General features: G+C 47.6%; 1 protein-coding gene across 1 annotated transcript in view; it reads left to right on the top strand.

Annotated features, from left to right (window-relative positions):
- The window catches only part of B4galt1 (beta-1,4-galactosyltransferase 1), a 51,397-nt gene that overhangs the window by 17,389 nt on the left and 9,469 nt on the right, over positions 1-24,539 (top strand). Inside the window, exon 2 of the mRNA XM_052176255.1 lies at positions 14,016-14,251. Within this exon, the coding sequence (XP_052032215.1) occupies positions 14,016-14,251 (236 nt within the window). The remainder of the gene's footprint in view (positions 1-14,015; positions 14,252-24,539) is intronic.

Below are 24,539 nucleotides of genomic sequence, written 5' to 3'. Positions count from 1 at the left end.
TGTGTGTGAACGAGAACATGAGAGCAGTATGTACACGTGTTTTGCGACTAGATCTCTGCTCTGTGGTCTTGGCTGGTCTAGAATCCATGTTTCTTCTCAGCTTCCTGAGTCCTGGCATTAGATGCACCACCATGCCTAGCTCCTTGTGAAGATTTGTCTGTTGTGTCAATACTGTGGTAAAAAGAAAATCAGAAATCATGTATTATAGTCAGCCTTTCCATCTGGCACTATATCTCAGACTCCCTTTGCATTTTGACAGAACCTTGTTGAAGAGTATAAGCCTGTTGCTTTGTGGAAGTTTCCTCAGGTTCGCTGTTTGTTCATGATTATTCTTTTTTTTATATTTTGCTTGGACGGGATCTCACTATGTAGTCCAGGCTAGCCTCGTACTTGTGTTCCTCCCGAAGGTAGCTGAGGCTACTCCCTTAGCCTATTATTATGTAAATATTCTGTGATTCCTCCCACTTTTTCTCCTCTGGATTGTTTTTTAACATCTGTAGTTATTTATTCCTGAATCAATTACTTTGGTTGATTTCTTTGTATTTGTTACTTAAAAGACTCCCCATCCCCACCCCCACCAATTCTCTCTTTTTCTCTCCTTGATTTGTAGATCAGTGCAGAGTATGAATTCTTTTTTAAATTATTTTTTAACTATAATATAATTACATCATTTCTCCCTTCCCTTTTCCTGCTTCCAAACTCACCCCATATGCTCCCCCCCTTTCAAATCATGGTCTTGTTTTTTCATTAAGTGTCGTTATATGCGTATGTTTATGCACGTATGTTCCTAAGTACCGAAATAACCTGCTGGACTGTTGACTCCTGGTTTTCACTCTACTCCGATGCTTGCCATCTCAGGTTTACTGTGGGATTTTTCTCCCACTGGCTCACTGTTGTGTCCTTTTGATATAGTCTGCCATTCCTGGAGCAACTGCTTTCAGGAAGGAATGAGGTATTCCAGGAGGCCGCTCTTCCCTTGACTCTGCCCTGGCACCAGCCATTTCTTCAGTGAGCCTTAGTTCTTTTCAGGAGAGAATATATTTAGAAAACTAGAATTGGCCGCCAGGGATTCACTTTGGTTTTTAGGGTCCATCCCTGTTGCCATGCGTCCACTTAGCCTGCTGATTCTCACTGCCCAGAAATACTCCACGGTATCTACCTACTCTGGTTCTCTCTCCTGTCTTTTCCTTAATGGCAAATATGCAGATTGCTTCCCACACTGCTTGCCCAGATATCACTGTACAGAGCATCCTTCTATAAGACGCTGGGATTAGAGATGTGTGCTCCAAGCCCAGCATTGTGTGGGATCTGAGAATTCGAACTCAGGACCTCACGCTTGTGCAGTAAATGTTGTATCCACCTCCCCACCTCCAATGGGGTTTCCAAGGGCCTTCTTTCTGGGATTGACAACTCAAGGCAGGTACACTTTACACAAATACAGGCTAAGGGGGTAAAGGTGGTAAATCTCTTTCTAGGATTGCACCAAATGAAGTAGAAACTCATTCTTGATTTTCCCTCGACAAAGGTGAACACCGGGCTGCCTAACCGGGCCATAGACATTTTTTGACCTCCAGGCACAGACTCAATCCTAAAGCCTAGGGTCTCGGTTTTCAATGCAGGTGGAAACCTTTTACCTTTGGACAGAAGTGAACTGTCAGTTTACTCTAGTTCTGGAATCTCCAAGAAGTTTCCCTGCTCTGTCTTGTTCCTACTGCCACCACTGAGTTTGACTGCCATAACCAACCAATACACCTGAGAAGAGTTTAGCTCAGTAAAGTCAAGTTAGACCCAACTTTTTTGCTGCCTCCCTCAGTTTACTCCCTGGAACATGAGATTGAGAAGGATTCAGAGACAAAGATAGGGCATAGCACGGGGTCAGCAGAGGCAGGACTATTAGGGTCTCCTATCCTCCATGTAGCTGTATCGTGACCATCAGAACCCTAAAGGTTTATTAAAAGCAAGGAGGCAGCTCTTCAGATCCAAGATTGCTCCTGAGGAACTGTGTCAGCCCCTCTTGTCTGAACTCCTTTTGTATGGAGGAATCATGGTATCTCCTCTGTCTCTGGGCAGAAGTCTTTACCGTATGGTTTAAGGTAGGTTCTGACCCTTCAAGGCGATATAATCTGGTCGTAACATTGTTCCCTTATTTAGATTTATCTAAGTCTTAATGCATTTAATGAGACTCCATGGATTGAACGGCTAAGGCTGAGGTCTTTCTGGTCATCCCATGGCCTGACTCAGACTTCGGGATTTGGAGACTGGGCTTGTTCTCACAGGAAGGAATAGCATGGGTGAAGAGCGTGGTTTGTATGGCTGTGTGACCCTTGGATGAAGAAAGGCAGTGCATCTCATTAGGCTAGTCTATTCTTGGCCACAAACTCAAATTGTAGGCCTGGAGCCTGGAGGAAATTTAAATTTAAAATTTAAACTTATTTTGAGCAGTATCAGCAGCTGCACACATGAATCAGAAGCGGGGCCTGGCAACCAAGGCTTGCTGAGGCGCACAGACATGAGTGGCTCTGCTCTACGAAACCATGTCTCAAAACAAAACTAAATCCAACCAACCAGTCAAGCAAACAAAAACAACCCTAGCACTCATATCAAGAGGCGGCAGCTTCCTGGGGCTGGAGAGATGGCTCAGTGGCTCGAATTAGCTGCTACTTTTCTAGAGGACCTGAGTTCAATTCCCAGCACCCACCTGGGGACTCATAACTGTGTATAATGCCAGTTCCGGGGTTTGGGGGGGGGGATCCAGGGTCCCTTTTTCGGTCTCTGAGGCCATTAGACACACATGTGGTACACATAAATGAAAATAAGACATGCGTATACATACAATTGAAGAAATTTAAGACAAAATAAAAATCAAAGATGTGGCTTTCTGGGCTACTCAGAATGTCTAGGTGAGTAGACACACTTCCCAGCACGATTCTCCCTTAATAGGTGGCTGTCTCGCCAGCGTTTTGAAAGTCAACCCCAGTGATTGAAAGTTGGGTGGGTCTTTAATGATGTGGACAGCCGTGTGTCACTGTGTGAGAAATGGCAGTTCCCCGAACTTGGTGGCTCACTGTTGGTGAAGCTACTTTCTGCACACGGAAGGTTACACCGTGGGGCCCTGTGGGCATGTGACAAGGCTGTCCCAAGCAGAGAGATGGACAGAGGAGAAACCGTGCCTCTGGTGATGCAGCTCTCTGCCTGCTTGACCCTCCTGCCTTGCCTTGTCGGTTTGGTCTGGCAGGTTCCTTTATTTTTTTGATCACATACTTTGTTTTTTTGGTCTCTAAGTGTAGAGCTCTTAAGCCGCAGACGTCTTCTGTTTCCTGTTGAAGATGGGCTCCCCACCCCCTCTGGCTCTCACAGTGGATGATGAGATGGCAGAAAGAACAACAGTGAGTGTGGAGCTTGTGTTCTCTGCACGTGCCAGGATGTCATGTAGGGCACGAGGACGTTTCCCATAGCCCAGTCCTATGATTTGAACAGACAGAGTTGTGCACCCCTGGAATCCCAGTGCTTGAGAGGGAGACTCGAACCAGTTCAGGGTCTTCTCAGCAACCAGTGAGTTTGAATCTTGCATGGGCTGTGTGAGAATCTGTCTCAAAAATAAGACAAAAACTAGATAGTTTGAATCCATTTTTTTTTTGCATTTATTTATTTAGTGTATGCGTGTCTTTGAGTGTGTGTTCCAGGGCACACTTGCGGACACCCTATGGAGGGTGGGTCTCCCCTCCTCCGTTAGGCTTGCATTGTTAGGCAATATGGGGCCATCTTGCCAGCCCTCGTTGAAATCCTTACATTGGAAGATATTTCCTTTGGAGGTGGCACTAGAAGTCGCTATCACCTTCCCTGGGTTATAGTTGAAATGATTTTTAGTTCAGCTTTAAAGACATGCTCCAAAGGTACAATAAAATGATACACACGTATGATTTAAGAAGTAAATTATGCTGGGTACAGTGGTACACACCTTTAATCCCAGAGCCCTGTAGAGGCAGGCAGATCTCTGGGAGTTCGATGTCAGCCAGGACTGCAGCATGAGACCCTGTCTTTAAAAGGAGGTGAAAAAGATAAACCATTTATAGTCCCTTTGAAATCTTTGTGAATTTAAATTTTTTTAAATAAAAATTTAAAATGATATTCTGTTTCTCTTGCGTGTGTGTTTGGGGAGCACGTACCATGCTTGCTTGCGGAAGTCACAACTTGTGAGTGACAGGGAGTTCTCTCCATCCATCTCCAAGTTCAAATTCAGGTCCTCAGGCTTGGTATCCTGCACCTTCTCCACTGAGCCATCTCACTAGCCCAGGTCTTAAAAAACAGACAAACAAACTAACACGTAGCATGTTTACTAATTCATGTGACATGTGTTTGAGTGTATGTGTACATGTGCCGTAGCACAGGTGTCACGGTCAGGGGACAACTTGGAGGAGTCAGTTTGCTCCTTTCACCATGTGGGTCCTGGGGATGACGCTCAGGTCTTCAGAGTTAGATTTTAAAACTCAGTAAGAAATGCTTCGCATGGGAGTTGAGAGCCCACTCTGATGTTCTTCAACCCACGTCTTCACTTGGAATTCACTGGTGCAAGTGTGTTGTGTATGTCAGTAGCAGAGCCACAGGAACTGTGTGCGAAGAGTGGGGAAAGGATTTTGTTTCTATTTTTTTGGTGGTTTTATTTTGTTTTGTTTTGTTGATTTGTTTGTGGGTGTGTTTATGTGTTAGAAGAGGGAGCTCACTGGCAAGTGGATACAGATCTGGGTGACGATTCCCTCCCCAAGGGACCCCAAAGGCCCTGCTGAGCTCGTCACTTTGCAAAGCTTTCCGTGGCTCTCTTTCCCGGCACTGGGGTTGATGTCCCCGCTCTGGTACCAGGTCACCATGCTCACATTCTCCACCATGGTCTGGTGGAGACCGCTAGGCTGATCTTCCTTTTTTTTTTCTACCCACTTTCTAAGTTTTTTTTTAAATTAGATACATTCTTTATTTACATTTCAAATGTTATCCCCTTTCCTGGTTTCCCCTCCCCTGAAAACCCCCTAACCCATCCCTTTCCCCCTGCTCACCAATCCACCCTCTCCTGCTTCCCTGTCCTGGCATTCCCCTACATTGGGGCATCTAGCCTTCTCAGGACCAAGGGCCTTTCCTCCCCTTGATGTCCAACAAGGCCATCCTCTGCTGCATATGCATCTGGAGCGAGCCATGGGTAACTAACTCCATGTGTACTCTTTGCTTGGTGGTTTAGTTCCTGGGAGCTCTGGGGGTACTGGGTGATTCAGATTGTGGTTCCTCCAGTGGCGCTGCAAACCCCTTCAAATCCTTGGGTCCTTTCTCTAGTTCTTCCATTGGGGACCCGGTGCTCAGTTCAGTGGTTGGCTGAGAGTATCCCCCTCGGTATTTGTCATGCACTGGCAGAGCCTCCCTGGTGACAGCTATATCCGGCTCCGGTCAGCCAGCACTTATGGGCATCCATAATAGTGTCTGGGTTTTGTAACTGTATATGGGATGGATCCCTAGGAGGGCAGTCTCTGGATGGTCTTTCCATCAGACTCTGCTCCACACTTTGTCTCTCTATGTCCTCCTGTGGGCATTTGTTCCCCCTTCTAAGAAGGACCAGAGTATTCATACTTTGTTCTTCCTTCTTCTTGAGCTTCACTTGATCTGTGAGTTGTATCTTGGCTATTCCAAGCTTCTGAGCTAATATCCACTTATCAGTGAGTGCATACCATGTGTGATCTTTTGTGATTGTGTTCCTCAGGATGATCGCTCAGGATGATATTTTGTAGTTCCATCCATTTGCCTAAGAATTTCATGAATTTATTGTTTTTAATAGCTGAGTACTATTCCATTGTGTAAATGTACCACATTTTCTGTATCCATTGTCCTTCCTTTGTTGAAGGACATCTGGGTTCTTTCCAGCTTCCGGCTATTATAAATAAGGCTGCTATGAACTTAGTGGAGCATGTGTCCTTATTAAGTGTTAGAGAATCCTCTGGATATATTCCCAGGAGTGGTATAGCAGGGTCCTCCGGTAGTATTATGCCCAACTTTCTGAGGAACTGCCAAACTGATTTCCAGAGTGGTTGAATCAGCTTGCAATCCCACCAGCAGTGGACAAGTGTTCCTCTTTCTCCATATCCTTGCCAGCATCTGCTGTCACCTGAGTTTCTGATCTTAGGCATTCTGACTGGTGTGAGGTGGAATCTCAGGGTTGTTTTGATTTGCATTTTCCTGATGACTTAGGATGTTGAACATTTCTTTAGTGCTTCTTGACCATTTGATATTCCTCAGTTGAAAATTCTTTGTTTAGCTCTGTACCCCATTTTTAATAGAGTTATTTGATTCTCTGGAGTCTAACTTCTTGAGTTCTTTGTATATACTGGATATTAACCCTTTGTCAGATGTAGGGTTGGTAAAGACAGTTTCCCAATTTGTTGGTTGCCGTTTTGTCCTTTTGACAGTGTTTTTTTGCCTTATAGAAACTTTGTAATCTCAGGGGTCCCATTTGTCAATTCTTGATTTTAGAGCATAAGCTATTGGTGTTCTGTTCAGGAAAATTTCCCCTGTGCCCATGTGCTCGAGGCTCTTCCCCACTTTCTTTTCTGTTAGTTTCAGTGTATCTGGTTTTATGTGGAGGTCCTTGATCCACTCGGGCTGGTCTTCCTAATGCTTTGCCTTGTGCTCTCCCCAGCTTCCACACTGAGGGCCACCGGCCACTTCTTAGCGCACCTTCTGTATGCCTGTGACCACTTGGTACATGGTAATTACTAATGAGGTAAATGTTCGAGTGAATTTGGCATTGTGAATATTTTGAATAAGTGGATAGAAATAAAGACAGGGCTTCAAGTGAGGGGGGGGCATTCCACAGCCATAACTCTGACCCATAATTGTTCCTGTTTGAAAGAATTACGGGGATGGAAATAGAGAGGAGCCTGAGGAATAGAAGGTCCAGTGACAGGCCCAAAGTGGGATCAGCACAAGGGGAGGTCCCAAGGCCTGACACTATTACTGAGGCTATGGAGCACTCACAAAAAAAGTGTCATGCACTAGCATGACAGCACTCCAGAAGACCCAATAAGCAGCCGAAAGAGTTAGATGCAGATATTTGCACCTAACCATTGGACAGAAGCAGCTGACCCCTGTTGTTGAACTAGGGAGGGCTGAATGAAGCCAAGGGCGACCCTGTAGGAGGACCAGCAGTCTCAATTAATCTGGACCCACAGGATCTCTCAAACATTGGACTACCAAACAGGCAGCATGTACCAGCTGATATATGGCCCCTAGCACACATACAGCAGAGGACTGCCGGGTCTGTGTTCATTCAGAGATGATGCACCTAACCCTCAAGAGACTGGAGGCCCCAGGGAGTTTAGAGGTCAGGTGGGGTGGGACTAGGGACATCCCCGTGGAGACAGGGGGAGGGGAAGGAGGTATGGAATGGGGAAGTCAGAGGGTGGACAGGTGTTGGTGGGGTGGGGAATAAAATATGGAGTATATAAAAATAATTAATAAAAATTATAAAATAAAAAAAAGAAATAAAGAGCAAACCTCCTGGGAAGGCCTCCCGAGGGGGTCATGTTGGGGGCATGACTAGGTTTGGTGATCACAGTTAGTCAGTCAGTGCACAGAGAGCTTGTCCTCCTCACAGGGTGGAAGGGGAGGTCTGGGGCGAGCTCTCTGCAGCAGCTAGCGCTCTCATCTCTACTTCAAACATCACCTGAGGGTTGGGTATTTTGTTTGTTTGTTTTGTTTTTTGGTTGTTGTGTTTGAGATAGAGCCACAAGTAGCAGCAGCTGGCCCTGATCTTCTAACTAAGCTATACTTCCCAGGGGGTGACAGTATTGGTTTGTATTATTAGCCTTGGCTTAATAATATCCTCCCCCCAAATAATAATAATAATATCCTTCCCAAGCTCAGACATGCTATTGCTAGCTTCTGGTACATTCCTGCCCTTTGGAATCACAAAGGTACTGAGAGGAAAGCACACACACACACACACACACACACACACACACACACACAGAAAGAGAGCTGGAGGGTCAATTGCCCCCTGGCAATCCTATATGTCTTCTCCTATATGTTCCCCAAATGGGGGAGTTTCTTGCTCAAAAAATTTTGAGAAGAAATTTAGGGACCTGACCCTTGAATATCAAGAAGGATATTTTAAAAGTAAAATTTAAAAAAAAAATCAATCATTTTAAAAGTAAAATTTAAAAAAAAAATCAATCCACTATCAGAATCCACCATGGTTTCTTACTTCCCTGGGGGTGGGGTTGGGAAGGGGGAAAAGACATCTTTACCAGACTGATAAGCACTCAATCGTGGAAGACAGAAGGCTCTGCTAGAGGGTTGTGTTAGCTTGAAAGACTTGGTTTCAGCATTTTCATAGTTTGGTAAACTGTTTTCACAAGGCAATCTTGGGCTACGGATTATTTCCTGAACGGCCTGCCGTCAGTAGGGAATCAGTGAACTGGATGTTGCAGCCTGTTTTGCTGAGGCTAGAGGACGGAACCAGTGCCCAGCCAACATGGAAGTGGGGCTTGAGCCTGTATCAGGGTTGGCTCGGATTAGCCCTGCTTTTGTTGTTGATAGGAAGATTAAAAGTAGATAAAGGATTAAGTACTCTGGTAGGTTCTCCGATGTCACAGGTGGATGTCTGTGGAGTCACACATCCAGGCTAGAGCATGGGAGTTTACAGAGCTTAGTCGAGGAGTGATGACATCCGGCTAGGAGCTGGGGCGGTGTCCACACACAGTCAGAATCAGAGCCCTGGGCGGGCACTCTTGGGTGGGTTGCCGGAAACGCTAAGGAGTGATGTTAGCCTGGCGCTTTCTCCAAGTGGGCGGGGTTGATAGGAGGGGAGATGGGGTTTCCCAGTTTGTGCAGGAGCTGAGCAGGGGTTCCAGCTTAACAGTCGGTGTGGTTGTTTTGTTTTTTCAAGAAAGGATTTTTCTGTGTAGCCCTGCCTGTCCTGGAACTCGCTCTGTAGACCAGGCTGGCCTCCAACTCAAGAGAGATCCACCTGCCTCTGCTTCCCGAGGGCTGGGATTAAATGTGTGGCCACTGCTCCTAGCTTAGCTCTGTTTTCGATATATACATGGGCATATGTGTGTTTGAGTTTGCTGTATCCTTTAAGGAAGCAGTGGAATTTACAAAGTTGAACTCAACACATTGAAGTTATTGAGCAACTTACACAAGAGGCCGTGACCTGAACTCCCAGCCGCGAGGTCCACGTGGCAGTGCTTGGGCCTGGGGAGCTGAGGACAGCTCACATCTGTGCTTATGTAACCCCGCTTCCCAACTCTCAGAGCCAAGAAAACACACAAGCCAGCCCAGCAGGGCTCATAGCCTGCAGAAGCACACGCCGCGCGCCGCACAGCCAGAGTGCCTTGGCCCAGCCTGTGGGTTATCATCAAGTACTCAGGCCTCTGCTGCCTCTTGTTCCTCTTCCTGTGTACATAGGCAGTTCTGAGAACTGGTAGCAGAGGCCCTTGTTTGTGAATGGTATCAATCCTTGCCTGCCTGGAGTCTTGTAACTTTACTTCTTTTTAATCCTATTTTTAATGATGGGTCTGAAATGCTTTAACCTTCCTTGTAACCCACCACCCACCACAGGTAGTGGAAAAGAAAGGATCAAGGGAACTGGACCAGTTTAGAAAGGTTCTTTGGAGCAACTCCCATCTGTGTTGTCTGGAAATCGGCAGTTTAGTTCACAGGTTAGTACGCATTGGCACCTCGATCCACTCGCAGACACCTCACGTAGACATCAGCAGTCCCGTTCAGAAGACTCAGGTTAGCAACAGCAGTGACACGCCCTAACAGAGACAGCCGGGCCTCCTCAAGTCAGCAGGAGGGACAAACAGGAACCCCAGAAGGTCTCTGGCTGTGTGGGAAGCGAAGATCAGCGAAAACCCACAGATGTTATAGAGCTCGCTGTAGTAGCAAGCCGAGCTCTGTCTCCGGCAGTCACTCCGTGAGTCCTATTTATACCCTCCTCACATCACGTGTCCTCCATGCGCCTTGCCTCAGCACCTGCATCCAATCAGCCCGAGTCCTTGGAAGCAGCAAGAAACCGCAGTACACCACCAGAAGTTTTTTGGTGCATTTCTCTCTATGGCGTCCCAAAGAATCTTTCATCACGTGTCCTTTCACGTGCTTGCTTTGGCAGAACATCCTCTCCTGTGTCTGCTTCAGCTAAACATTCCTTCAGGAGTCGGCCTCAGCCTTTCACACCTGTGTCCACTTTAACGAAACATTCCTTCACGTGTTTGCTGTAGCAAAACACCATCCAAACCCCAGCAAAACAACATCTAACTGACTTTCCAAAGAACCCTCAAGTTTCCACCTTAGAGTCTAGTTCCTTGGGTTTTTCTCGTTGAGGGAGGGCTGGGTGTGTAGGGGAGGCTAGCCTCTACAGTATGGCAGAAGGTCTGCAGCTCCCTGGGTCACACAGGAGCCGAGGAGGCATTCACCTATGGACCTGCTGCTGGTGTGCGCTCTCCACTGGAGGGGTGTGAGCTGCAGAATTCCCAGAAGATGGGGGTGTCAGAGAGGTGGGAAGGGGTGTGGGGTGAGGGTACTCTCCATGTATAGGGGACATGTGATAAGGTGTGAGATGATGCAGAGGGGAGCAGGGACGTGAGAGAGGCTGACCAGTGGCCAAGCTCTGTGCAGCCATTGGGCGAGCGCGTTCCCCAGGCCACTGGAAAGCAGAGTGTTTTCATTTAGATTTAAGGAGCTTCCGGGAGGTGAGAACAGTCTTGTCTAGGCTCTTTCTCCAGTTCCCTCAACTCACCCTTCTTTAACTGGGGAACAAATTGGGACTCGGTTGGTACCCAGAAGACACTGGCTGACACAAATGTTCGTGACTTATCAATCACAAGGAGCATTTGAATGAAACAAATGTTTCAGAATAAAGGCTGGTTCTGTTCTTAGTAGGGTCCCAGGGACTTGGTCAGCATTATTGATACCGTGAGTGAGTGTGTGTGTGTGTGTGTGTGTGTGTGTGTGAGTGTGTTTGTCCATGAATGTGTGTCACATACATGCATTTGTGTGACAGAGGCAGACAGAAACACACACACACACAGTATGGGAGTTGAGTAGGAAGAGGTGGGAATGAAGATGGACTGCCCATGTCTGCTCCCTGGCTAGATAAACAGCGGTGTCGTTGCCAGGGAATTGCTGGAGGGCAAATGAGTTAGACAGTGGGTGCCAAAGGGTATCCTGACTAGGTGTTATTTGGGGTAGGTTAGGTGTCTGTAAGCAGGGCACACGCCTTTAATCCCAGCACTTGGGAGGCAGAGGCAGGCGGATTTCTGAGTTCGAGGCCAGCCTGGTCTACAGAGTGAGTTCCAGGACAGCCGGGGGCTACACAGAAACCCTGTTTTGGGAAAAACAAAAACAAAAACAAAAAAGGTGTCTGTGGCACCTATGGTGAAAGGGACAGTGATTGTTACCAAGGAAAGAAGCTGAGAAAGTGTAGGTGACAGGTAGGGACATGAGTGGGCATGGTGCTGGGTAAGGAAGGTTCCTTTCTTACCCTTCTACCCTTCTAGGATATTCGTTTCATTTCTTCCTTTCTGCTTGGTCATTCATCATCCCATCTCAGGGGCAAGAGAGATGAGAATAAGGGTTTTCAAAAGATCCTAGTTTGGGGGTTGTTCTTCCTGGTTTTAACCAGCGCTTTGAGCCTGTCAGGTCTAGAATTCATCTGGTCCAATATTTGTAATTTATGAATGGGAGCAGATGGAGGTTGTCCAAGGATCATCAAGTAAGTCACTGCTGCAGCTACACTAGGGTGGGGCTCCCCTCTCTTATTTGGGGCTCTTTGTCTCAGCATCTGTCCGCAGGAGCGACATAGGACCCTTTTCGCCCTGCAGGTGTTTACTTGCGGAGCCTTGGCAGACCACATGTGAACTCTTGGTTTCTGCGTTGGTTTCAGAAAGTCTGAGCAAGCCTGTGGGAAGGCAATCCAGGTGCCTCTCAGGGGCTTGTAAATAGGGTGATGTTCTTCAGTCCCTCTACAGGTGGCATGGGGCCTCCTGAAGAAAGAACCCAGTGGTTGATCATGAGTCCACTGGACCCTGGCATCTCCCAGAGGTCTTGTCTTAGGGTTGGGGAATTGAGCTCCTAAGCTTAGTAGGTCTCATGGGCAAGAGTGGGAATCTCTAAGGACCTTCATTGTTTGAAAGTTTCAAGACTTGTGAAATTGAACCAGGTTCTCTGTTGTCCAGTTGACCAGTAAGAGTTATCTGGGGTCTGGAGAGATGACTCAGTCAGTCAAGTGTCTCCCTTACAAGCATGAGGACATGAGTGACGATCCCTAGGCCCCAGGCTTGTCAGCAGAGCCCTGTAGCTCCAGTGCTGGGGCAGAGAGCAGCAACCCAGAGAAGCAGATCCCTGGAGCTCAGCCTGGCTGAGTCATTGAGTTCCAGGTTCTGTGAGAAACCTTGTCACAAAAACTACGGCGGAAAGCAGTGAAGGGGGAAATACAGCGCTGACCTCTGGCTTCAAATCCACACCCCTGTCCACACCCATAGGAACATACGCATCCACAGCACATGGACACATGAAACCCAAAATCTCTTGAACTTTTTGTTAATGTCCCTCCCAAGATCAGCTGAGTTGCACTGAGACTGTGTGTTTGGGCCACTGTCCTCAGGAGATCCTCTTGATAGGATTGAGATCTGCGGTACCGGGTGACCACTAACACCGAACAGAGCGCCTGCTCACCTCAGGACATCTTGGGAGGTCAGAGCTGGGACAATAGCAGTATTGTTAAGAACTGGTTCTGCAAGACCCCCTACTGAGCATCTGCTGAGGCTCACGTTTCTGGAACCTAGTTTGCGGGTGTCCGAGGAGCACGGAGCACTGTGAGCCCGGCTTGCGGTCTTGGGTCTCTGCTGGACCGTTCTGTGCATTCCACAGGCTTCCTTCTCCCCTCTGCCCTTGACCCGGTCAGAATCTGCCCTCTGCCTTCTCCTAGCCTTTTTTTTTTTTATTATTTTATTTATTTTTGTTTTTATTCGATATAGTCTTTATTTACATTTCCCCTTTCCTGGATCCCTCCTCCCTGAAAGTTCTATAAGCCCTCTTCCCTCCCCCTGTTCCCCAATCCACCCTTTCCTACTTCCCTATCCTGGTATTCCCCTACACTGCTGCACTACGCCTTTCCAGGACCAGGCACCTCTCCTTCCTTCTTCTTGGGCTTTATTTGATATATGAATTATGTCTTGGGTATTTCAAACTTTTAGGCTAATATCTACTTATTAGTGAGTGCATACCATGAGTGTTCTTTTGTGATTGGGTTACCTCACTTTGGGTGATATTCTCCAGTTCCATTCTCCTAGTCTTGTGAGCGAAACACTTTCTTACTGACCCATTTCTCTGACTTCTTCCAGCACAGGAACGCTGGAGCCATCCTGCCCTCACCTTCTCAAGTCATGCCACTACTTTACCAGCTACTGTTTCTAAGCCTTTTTTGTTCCTTTGACTGATCTTTTTAGCTTGTTTCTTTTGTGTCCCCTCTTTTTCCTCTGGGATCCCATGGCCTCCAGCCTTCTCGTTTGAGTCCCAGCTACTCCACGACTGTCTTCATTTTGAATCTGATTTCCTCTACAGTGATTTGCCCACACCACACCCCCTCCTTCCCTTTCCCCAGTTTAGAAAGAACTGTGTGAGTTGTTTGTCTAAAACCACACAGATGGCAGGCGGCAGAGCTCGGGATTTCTGAGGAAGTGTTTTCTCATCTGTGCTCACCAGTCTGTACCGCAGCAGTCAAGTGGTCTGAGCAGAATTGATTCTGTTTTGACAGTGCAGCCCCAGGGGGAGGGTCTCTGTCCCACAGGTAGGAAGGTTTCCTGGGGTGACTGGTCACACCAGGGCCAGGCATGAATGCCTTTTCTACAGCACCCTGTGTGCTCCCTCTTCCAGAAGGAAGAGGTGTCCCCTCAGTAGCTGTGGTCTGGTGAGCTGATGCAGTCTGCGACAGAGTGGGCCCTGTGGCTAGCTAACCTCTTCCTTCACCTCTCTAGTTGGCCCCATGGTGATTGACTTTAATATTCCTGTGGATCTGGAGCTTTTGGCAAAGAAGAACCCAGAGGTAAAGATGGGCGGCCGTTACTCCCCCAAGGACTGTATCTCTCCTCACAAGGTGGCCATCATTATCCCCTTCCGTAACCGGCAGGAGCACCTCAAATATTGGCTGTATTATTTGCATCCAGTTCTTCAGCGCCAACAACTTGACTATGGCATCTACGTCATCAACCAGGTGAGGTCTGGGAAACGGGACAAGGGAGGGAGAACTCCGGCGTACAAATGTGCGCTCAGTGAGCACTGAGGGAAGGGAGTGAGCTCAGTTTACAAGGACGTGCCAACTCTGTCACTGCTGCTGTCCTTCTTTAAACAGTGTGGCGAGCTAAGTGCCAGACAGTATGCTCACTTGTTGATATTAGCTCTGTCCGTTAGCCAAGAGAAATAGATACGGTGTGCTTGGCTTTGTAGAAGTATGCTTCCAGCAAAAAACGAAAGAAAAAGATATCTCCAATGATTGCAAAGTAAAACACTGATTATTTACCATTTTTAGGTTACTATAGTTTTCTTCCTACTCTACTACTACGACTATGACTACTACTACTATAATAATAATAATTGTTATTCTAAAACAAACCATTTTTGTTTCAGATATTTTGGGACAACTTTGAAATTTATCCAGTTGGGCAGTCAGTGTCTTTCTTCTGGGACATCCGTAAGGGACCATATGTATGTCTCTACAGCTAGCCATGGGTGGAAAGTCTGGGAGAGTCCTATTCAGAGAGTGCTATGGACTAGGCTGAGTTTCCCGCTGCACCTCAGATTGTGTCAAGCTCTCATCTGCTTAGGATACAAATACTGAAAACTTCCCAGCCTCTATCACCGCAACCTGAATTCAAATAGATCTAAGCCTTTTTAAAGGTTCTTTTGAGGCAGGGTCTCACTATGTAGTCCTAGTGGCTGTCCTGGAGTTTGCCTTGTAGACCAGGCTGGCCTTGAACTCACAGAGCTCTGCACCTGCCTCTGCCTCCCGAGTGCTGGGATTAAAGGTCTGTGAGCCACTGCCGCCGCCACTGCCACCACCACCTGGCTCACATGCTACTTTAAATGAATAATCTGCCTTGTAGCAAAGTCTGCACCTTCCTAAGGGGGCTGGAAGCTTCAGGATGGCAGAAACTTACACTTCTTTAAGCATCCCTGTAGCAACCGAGGCAGCCCTCAGCTACCCCAGCTTCCCTGATAAAGCACCCCGACTTTGATAGAAGCAAGAGAGAGAGAGAGAGAGAGAGAGAGAGAGAGAGAGAGAGAGAGAGAGAGAGAGAGAGAAGAAATCTTACTACCTCAAGACCTCAAACAGGCTCAAAGTTCATGTTGAAGTAAAGGGGCAAACAGTCTTTCCAAATACATTTCAATGAAACTGGCACCCAGGTTAAGACTCATCAACGCACCTAGATTACAGTGAATATACATGAATTTCAGGATTGGAAATAAACTTGAAATACCAAAGTTATATTCATGGGGAAAACAGTAGCGCTCATTAAGCATACTGAAAAAAAAACAATGTTTTTCATTTTTATTTATTTGATATTTTTAAGTTCTTGGTGCATGCCTTTAATCTCAGGACTCTGGAGGCAGAGGCAAATGAATCTGAATCTGAATCTCTGAATCTAAGGTCGGCCTGGTCTACAGAGTGAGTTCCAGGACAGCCAGTGCTACACAGAGAAACCCTCTGTCAAAAAATAAACAAACAAAAGTGTGTGATTGGACAGTGAGGAAGGAGAGAAGGCTGTGCCCCTATATATCTAGCACAGGCGCTCCTAAATACATGAGGAAGGCAGATCTCATTGTTAGAGACCCTTCCGTGCACCGGCACCCTGTGACCTCCGGAACCATTTCCTTAGCTAGTCTAGACAGAGGGCTATTTTTCCAAGAATCATCTCCAGTGATGAGTATTATGTGAGTCACATTCTGGAGAAAATAACCCTAAATTACCCGCTCTGCTTCCACCTTACTTTCCCTGGGATACTAGGAAACTCCCCCCATTCTTTTTCCCCCCAATAGCACCTTAGTATCAGAAAGGGAATCTTTTTTAGGAGCTGGGGGTGTAGCTCAGTGGTAGAATTCTTACCAAGCATTCTTGAATCCTTAGCTTTGAGTGCCAGCCTTGAAGCAAAGCGAGAAAATAATGTACTTGCCTGTCCCTGCTTTCTAGAACTTGCCTAGACCCTAGAGGGCAGGGGTAAAAAAAAATCTGCTGTGTCAGAGAGAAGTAACTAGTAGAGATAAGTACCAGTCACATAAATAACAGTGGGTTGCAACTAAACGCCACTTAGATTCCCAATTTCAATAATGTCCTCCAGCAGGGCCACAGTAGCTCTTCTGGAGGCCATTTATCCGCTTCCGGGCGTGTTTCTCAAAGCCTGGTATCCAGGGCTGTGAGTGAGCCCCAGACCTGGAGAGCCACTTCCTGGCCTGTGATCATGGGCCGCCTGTAAGCCTGGACTACTCCGTGAACAATAGCTGTTATTCCTTTCCTGTCCTTCCTGCCTGATGCCTCTGCCTGGTACCTTGCTGATAACTTCCTTATTGTTCTTCCTGCCTTCTGCCTTAGCCCAATGTAGCACCAGTATCAGGGTCTTGCCTCCCACCCATTAGGGCCTCTATGGGGTCAGAAGATAATAACTAGCAGCGTGAGTCTGATGACAGACTCTCAGAAGACTCGGGGGCCATACCTCATAAACTTCTTTAGGACGAGGGTTGTGTCCAAAGTCCAGTGAGTCTTTATGGTTCCTACTTGTGGTTGACCTTGTTCAGTGTAGGCCCCTCCAGCCACTGTGAGACTTAAGGCTCAACATGAGTGTGCTGGAGGGGAGTGTGTGGGAGGTGCTCCCCAATTGTTGCAGAGAGGGGCAAGCATGTCCTTTGGGTGTCTGTCTCTCCCCTGACCATACGCATGCGGGTCCTGCTAGAGTCTCAGCATATCCCACTTGGTGTCATGGGTCCTACTCTGACACTTAGGGATCTGGCTAAGTCCGGCACTGGGATGGACCTTGGTGGGGAAATGAATGTCATACAGCAAACCGGGAATGCGTCCTGTCGCTCATACTTCAGTTAGGAAAGCACAAAGCCAGGTGATAAATAGGAAGGCTGCCACGTGGTAGCACCAGCCTTAACTGAAAAAGACAAAGAAAGGGGAAAACTGAGGGAAGAAGCTTTAGAGAGAATCCATCCTAAAAATCACAGACGGTCATAACCACCGCAGTGCTGTGTCCCAGAGTCAGCAGCTGGGAGACTTTCCCTGCGTCACCTGTGTTGCTTCTGTCACCTTGGTCTCCTCATCCTTCTGGCTCTGCCCATGTCACTCCCCCCTGCCATAGGCGAGGGTCTTGAGTGATCTGAAGCCTTAGCGGGGACATGCCCCCGGGGACTGCTCCAGACACTTCTCCTCATCACCCTTCACACAGCGTGCCACAGGCGAGCTGCCTGTCACCCTCGCCCGGACACTTGTCCCCTCACCCTGTGCCTCTGCTTACTCTGTGCATGGGCCTCCCCCAGTGGCATTTTCTGGATCTATTTTAAGCCTCTTTGCTTTACCTCATTAGCTCTGTGAAGCCCCTGAAGTGGAGGTGACCTCTCCTTCTTCCCTTGGTACAAGGGACTCTTCTCATTTTTGTGCTTCATTGTGGCCTTTGATCCTTACTCCCTGGCCAGACTCATTCGCACATGTCTGACCGTGGTCTCCTCTGCAGTCCAGAATGGACTCTGCAGGGTTTGGAACATGGAGTGTCTTTCCTAGAGTCCTGCTTGTTTATTGATACCCACACTCAGGACCCCCGGCCCCTGGGTCTCTGGCTGGGGCCATGACTGCTGGAAGCAAAGTCTCCTCTCCCAGCTTGGCCATCTTGTGACCCTTTCAAAACTGGCACGGTCCCTTCCCAGGGCCCTTCACCTGAAGCTCCTGTGCATTGCTGCCTAGGGCAGAGGCTGCCTGTGATAAAGCCTTAGGGTAATCTTCCTTTTAGGGAAAGATACAATGTGCTTTATCCCTGTGTTTGCTCATAATCATAAAACTCCTGAGTCAGACATGATAGGTGATTCATACCTCTAATTGTAGTACAAAAGAGAGGGATTGCAAGTTTGAGACTAACCACACTACATACCGTGCTTGGGGCTAGCCTGAGCAACATAGCAAGCCCCAAACCCAAACCAAAGGCTTCTATGTTCCTTTGTATTTTGACTTCCATAGACCTCAAGTGAGGGCTGCTCTGAAGGCCACATAGGCAATCAGATCACGGCCAATGGCAGGCTGGGATTAGAGAGAGGTGCTAAGGAATGTCCCAATTGCCGTGCTTGTATATTTGGCATACCAGGAGGCTTGCTAGATTATGTGAGAGAGGCAGCAGCTTGTTAGTAAGAGCTGCCAATCCCCTAGGAGCCTTTCTGACTTGTGATACTTCCAGGCAGACCTGGCTGGACAGGCTTTAGGGAAGAGAGAGCCAGCCTGTGCTAGGAGAACAGATGGGGCTTTATCTGGCTTTGACTTTGTCCTATTTTGATTTGTTTGTTTGTTTGTTTGTTTTGAAGGTGTTTTTTTGAAAAGTCTGTGTATGTGTGTGTATGTCTCTGTGTGTGTGTGTGTGTGTGTGCTTACACTTGTGTGTTCATGAATGTAGGGGCCAATAGAGGCCAGAAGAAGGCATCCACTGGAGTTTGAGATATGGTGGGCAGTTGTTGGCTTCCTAATGTGGGTACTGGGAACCAAACTCAGATCCTCTACAAGTACACCACCACTTCTCCACCACTGAGCCATCTCCAGCCCCTCCCTCTGAGGACTGTTTTAAGCCATAAGATGACAGTTCCTCCAGGAGGTCAGGACCCGTGAAGGTGGCTGCTTTACAGCCCTTGTGATTTGGCTTCTATCTTGATTATCTTTATGTCACCTGTCACCTGTCTTCTCTTCCAGCTGTCAGTGGATGTGTAGGGGGATGGGACTTTCAGAGGGAGAGGGCTCAGCCGTTGACCTTCCCTTTCCTGGGGGCATTGCTGGCATGGGGGTGGAGTGGGAATGGGGGAGTGTCTGTCACCCCAGTTTGAGTGTCACCCTCTGCTCTGCTGTCTCCCTGTCTGACCACATCTCTCTATTCTGGGGAGCATCATAGCACTTACTGGTACTGAGCTGCTAATGGATAACCTCCCGACATTTCCACAAAAAAGGGAGTGATTGCCTATTTGGACTTTGCTTTATTGTAAGCTTTGTCCAGTGAGTCCTTTCCCTGCCGCAGCCCGAGGCTTGCCCCTCCCTTCACCCATCTCATTACGTGTGACTTTTTTCCCCCTCTGGTGGGGACTTTTACCTTTGCTTGTCAGTCCTGTTTGTAGCAAAGCCAGCCGGAGGAGGAGCTCCTACCTGTGGGTGGCTTCTTCCTTTTCACCTGCCTTCTCTTCTGTCCTCTCTGCCTCCTCTAAAGAAAGAAAAGTCGACTTAACTACTGCTGCTATCCTAACTACTGCTGCCACCTCCGCCACCACCACCACCACCACCACTGCCGCTGCCACTGCTGCTCTGGTAATGTCCTCACATCTGACACAGTGCCAGGCCTCTCTGGCCGGGGGTTGGGGGGGGGGGAGCTGTGAATAGACCCTGTGACTGTGCTGTCCCCCAGCTATGGTGCCTCCCAGGCAAGCACAGGGCTGCTGTGGGCTTGCTGGGAAAACATCGAGATTGGTGGAAGCCAGCTCATGATGCAGAGCCCGAGAGACTTCGCCGACTTTAGACTAAGCCCCGGTAGAGCTCATAGTGTGTGTATATAAGTGTTTATATCTTGTCTTTCTCTTCAGGTCCATATCATTAGCATCTTCCCATGCTGTTTCATAGACTCCATATCCATAACGTCAATGCTTTCATAGTAGTCCATCACCAATCACAGTTAATCCTTTCCTTTATTAGAAGGGAATTAGGCCAGGTTATTAGCCTAAATGAACAGTAGCAAACATCAAGTCTCAGGTTTGCTCTGTGTCAGCCTCTTCTGCATTCGAGATTGTTTTCTCGGGCCAGATTTCCACACATAGGATTGTAAGTTAAGAGATGCATTGCACATTTTTATAGTTAACTGGTACAAGTAACAAATTGCATTTTGAAAGAGAAGCCTGTTATTAGCTTGTGTCTTACACATCCTGGAAGATCCTAGTGCCCCCTTTTGCTGTGGAACTTCTACAGGAAGTCTCTGTGCCTCCGGCCCAGGTAGAGAGAGGCAAGCCTTCTGCTCTGACCTCACTGCAACTAGGGTTTTAAACTGACCTCTGCATACGTCACCCCAAATCCCTGCGCTGTTCTCCCAGCCTGCGTTCTGGGAATGCTCGCCCTCATGACTACTGTGGCTAACGGAGAATTGCTTCCCAAGAGTACAAGCCCTTGTTCTGAAGAGCCTATGTCTTTTACTTACTGGGAGAAAAACCTAAGTCTCGGATTCAAGTTTTGTTGGGGACTGTGTCTAAGCCCAAGGCTACCAATTTCTTATGCATAAAAGCTAGAACTCAGCTGCTAGGGACTGAAAGAAGAGTAGGTAGTAGCCCGCCCCAGATTCAGCATAATCCCAGCCTCTCACCTCCCTCCTCCGGGCACCACCTCCAGCCTGTCTGCTACTCTCCGATCCACACTGGGGCCTGCAGGAAAGGCCCGGGCCGAGCTTCTGCTCTGAGCCCTCCTAGCCTTCTCACAACCCACTCCACCGAGGTCTTGGCATCTGAGGAGGCACAGAAAGATACTTGGGGCATGCATGGTCAGCAAGCGCCATTGGCTGCAGACCTGTGCCTGGATTTGAAGTAGGAGTGGCTTTGTAACGGGGCCACAGCCTCCTAATCTCTCCCATCGCAGCGTTCTGACCCAGAGATTCCTGGGAGCAGCTTCATTGTTGAGCTGCTGCCTGTTCCCGGTGTGTCCTCGGGTCACCTGGGTCTCAGGACATGACTGCTGTGTCCCTGGAAGGCCGAATGGTTGGACTGGATGAATATTCCAGAGGCTGTTGAGACTTGGACAGGGCGAACATGGCTTTCTTTAGCTTGTCCTCTAGCCTTTGTTGCAATCAAAGAAAGTCACTTTTGCCCTCCGTAGGATTTTTCCTAGAGATAAGGCTAGACTCCGGTATCTGTTCTGTCCCCCTCCCCCAAAAGGCTCTCATGAAGGCACGTGCTTAGGGCCAGGTGGGCATGAGGAACTCTGGCTTGAATTCTTCCTTTAAGGAGAAATTAAAAATTTACCCGCCATTACTTCCTAGGCCTGCCTGTCTTATATAAATCATACAGCAGCTTTCTAATTGAGCTGGTCACCCTGCCTTTGAATTGAAACACAAATCCCTCTAGACATGCAAAACATAGTATAAGGCTCACTATGGCCTAGAGGGCCCACCTGTACCGCTGTTTTGAATTGTTGTTTCTAAAGTGTTTCTTTTTCTTCAGTGTTTTTACAGACCTCTTCCCACGTGATGCCTCCCTCCCTCCCCCGCCCGGTGTGTCTTCTCTCATCTGCATTCTCAGTCAGTTAGAGATTTTAGCTCTTTGGGGGCTTTTCTTCTTTCTGTGTTTTCTCCCTCAAATTAAGAAGGGGTGACTCTAAGTCTTGTCTGCCAGTGTGAGATGTAAGAAGCTCACTTTTAAAATCAAGCTGGGCATGATGGTGGTGCATGACTTCAGCCCCAATAGTCGGCCTCTGTGAATTTGAGGCCAGCCTGGTGTCCACGGTGAGATCATGTCTCAATACTCAGACAGACAAAAACTAAAACCCAGAACCAACCCAAACCAAAGTAAAAAATCAAAAACAAAAAACAAAAAAAACAAAAAAGCTGAGTCATTTTTTAAAAGAGGGTTGTGCTTTAGTGGGAAGCTTCTCGTGCCCAGACTTTGCACTGGGCCTTCCCTCCGTCCACAGGGCTCTCTGAAGGCCTCTCACTTTCTACTACAGCTGGAGGCTTAGTCATGTGAGCCACAGGATAATTCAGTTAAGCCTAATCCCGTTTAGAAAGGCCCTGTCTGTCAGAGAAGCAGGAATTGAGGGGGGACCCTTTAAGCTGCTAAGAAGGGCCACAGGCAAACACTATAGAAGGTGGAGTCACCAGGGCGGCCAGGAAACAGCCTTGGACTCAAGCATTCTGATAGTCTCAGAGCTCCAGGTGGATGAAAAAGCCTGTTTGCAGAATCATGGTAGCAGCTGAACTGTCACTAGGTAGGGTACTGAGGCCTTCATGCACTATGGTGACAAAACAGGAAACTGAGGCCAGAAGTGTAATTCATCTCTCTCTTAGCTAGTAAGTGAGAAACTGGAATGAAAGTATCCACTTGTCTCAGTTGTGTATTTGGCCTGGCCTGGCCTGGCGCTGGGTGCTTGATAAATTTGCACTTAATTGAGTGAAGCAGTAGATGGTGATGGGGTGGGAAGGCAGCTTGGGAGGAGGCGTCTTCTGTCTCTAAGGAGGGGGTGTACGTTTTAGAAAAAGATAACCGACTTTGCATGCTGTCTTTCTGACCAAGAAAGGAAAGCATTTCACCCAAAGAAACCCAGAAATTACTTTCCTTCTCTGCAGTCTCAAGGAAAGAAGAGGAAGATACGTTTTGCCTATCTTCCCATTTCAGGTTCCTGGTGGGCCACCGCACACCCGCTAGCTCAGAGCACGTGCCTTTCCTTTTTCCTGGTTCATACAGATGATGCTACTTAGGAGGCCTACCTAGGAGGGAGCGTGTAGTTCAGGTTATTTGGGAAATTGTCTGACTCATTCTGCCAGACAGCCCTTCTGAGTTGAAGGAACTGTGTACTTCTCTTTATGGGCTGTGGCCCCCCAAAGTGTGTGTTCACAGTTCCAAATTTTGAGTTCCTGGGAAGTGCACACTACATAGTCTTGAGCAATGCTTAGATCAAGCAGTCACTGCCAGCAGGTCCTGTGTGGTACTGAGAAAGCCTCCAGGAACACCTCACACACACCCAGATCCAGGGAGTATGTTGTGTGTTTGGAGATACCCTTAGGATGTCCCTTAGGGGTTAGAGTCTTTGGGAATTCATCCCTTTCACTTATTAGAAACATGGTCATTGGGGCTTTGTGTTCCAAAGTGTAATTTGGGTTGGGATAATGGCTATTAAAAACTGTCAAGATGATCAAGCCATATGCCACAAAGGAAGAAGCATTTACTCTATGCCTTGTATATGACATCCCCCAGTAGACTTTAACAATATGTTGTTACAATAACAGTGGTTCTAATAGCTTCTTGGTTTTCCTATTCACTTTCTACTCAGTGGACTTTTTGCCCCATGCCTTACGTGGAACTAGTTGAACTCAGAGTTTCAGATCAACTCCTTGTGGTAGAGCAGCCAAAGAACACAGTGTCCTTTTTGTTCTGCATGGTTGAAGGACTTTGATAGAGCTGGAGAAAGGAGCTCCTGTGTGCTAGGTGGTTTCTTAATTTAGTCATTGTTTTCTAACTTCCTGGTACCTCCCATTTTCTAAGTAGTTTGTTTCTCTATTACCTACCTGATGGACAGCCTGTGGAGTACCACAGTTTTCAAGTGTTCATCCAGGCACAGTGAGAGAGGCGTTCTCTTCTGTGGGCTACAGGACCCGTGGGACAGTGATACTCAGAGTGGAGGCTCCAATCCCTTGATCCCCCAGAGTTTCAGGGAAAAAAGCCTTCATAATGAGGATTCCAGAGTGTGAGACCTTCACTGCTTCATGGCCCTCTAGGAGGTCAGAATGAAGCCACATGGTCAAGAGGAGCTTTGTGGCCGGGCAGTGGTGGCGCATGCCTTTAATCCCAGCACATAGGAGGCAGAGGTAGGCGGATTTCTGAGTTCGAGGCCAGCCTGGTCTACGGAGTGAGTTCCAGGACAGCCAGGGCTACACAGAGAAACTCTGTCTCGAAAAATGAAAAAACAACAAAAAAAACCATACAAAACAAAACAGAGCTTTGTGACCTGCTAAGTGGTAAAGGGCAGCAGGCCCATGTTGGGACCATCTCTGCTAACCACAGAGAACCACAAGAGCCAGTAAGAACCAGCACCCCCAGAGTGAGCCTCAAGGAGCTGCTTTGGTCAGAACTTTACAGAAAGTGCCATCATCTACCATTGTACATTGTAACTTGTTCATCAGATTGTCCGTCCATCCATCCATCCATCCACCCATCCATCATCCATCCATCCATCCATCCATCCATCAAACTAGACAGCAACTATTAAACTTTTATTTGATGACAGTGAGACACTAGTTGACTGATAAAACGAAACTGTAAGTCTTGGTGACACTTACATTTTCATGGGTGATACTGGAATAAACAAGGTAAGTCATTAAAACATGAGCGATCTTTCCACTGTCCATCAGGCTTGGCAACTTGAGCCCATCAGCTGGATCTAAAGCAGGTGCTTTGTCTCTAAATCTAGCATGTGTATCTGACTGCTTCCTGCTCGACACTGAGCATTATGAAGGCAAGAATTACGTAAGCTTCACCACATTCCTCCAGCATCTAATGGACGGTCTGATAGATGTGTA

The sequence above is a fragment of the Apodemus sylvaticus genome, chromosome 3 (genome assembly GCF_947179515.1).
Source record: "Apodemus sylvaticus chromosome 3, mApoSyl1.1, whole genome shotgun sequence".
Lineage (NCBI taxonomy): Eukaryota > Metazoa > Chordata > Mammalia > Rodentia > Muridae > Apodemus > Apodemus sylvaticus.
This window is presented reverse-complemented; position numbering and strand designations above follow the sequence as displayed.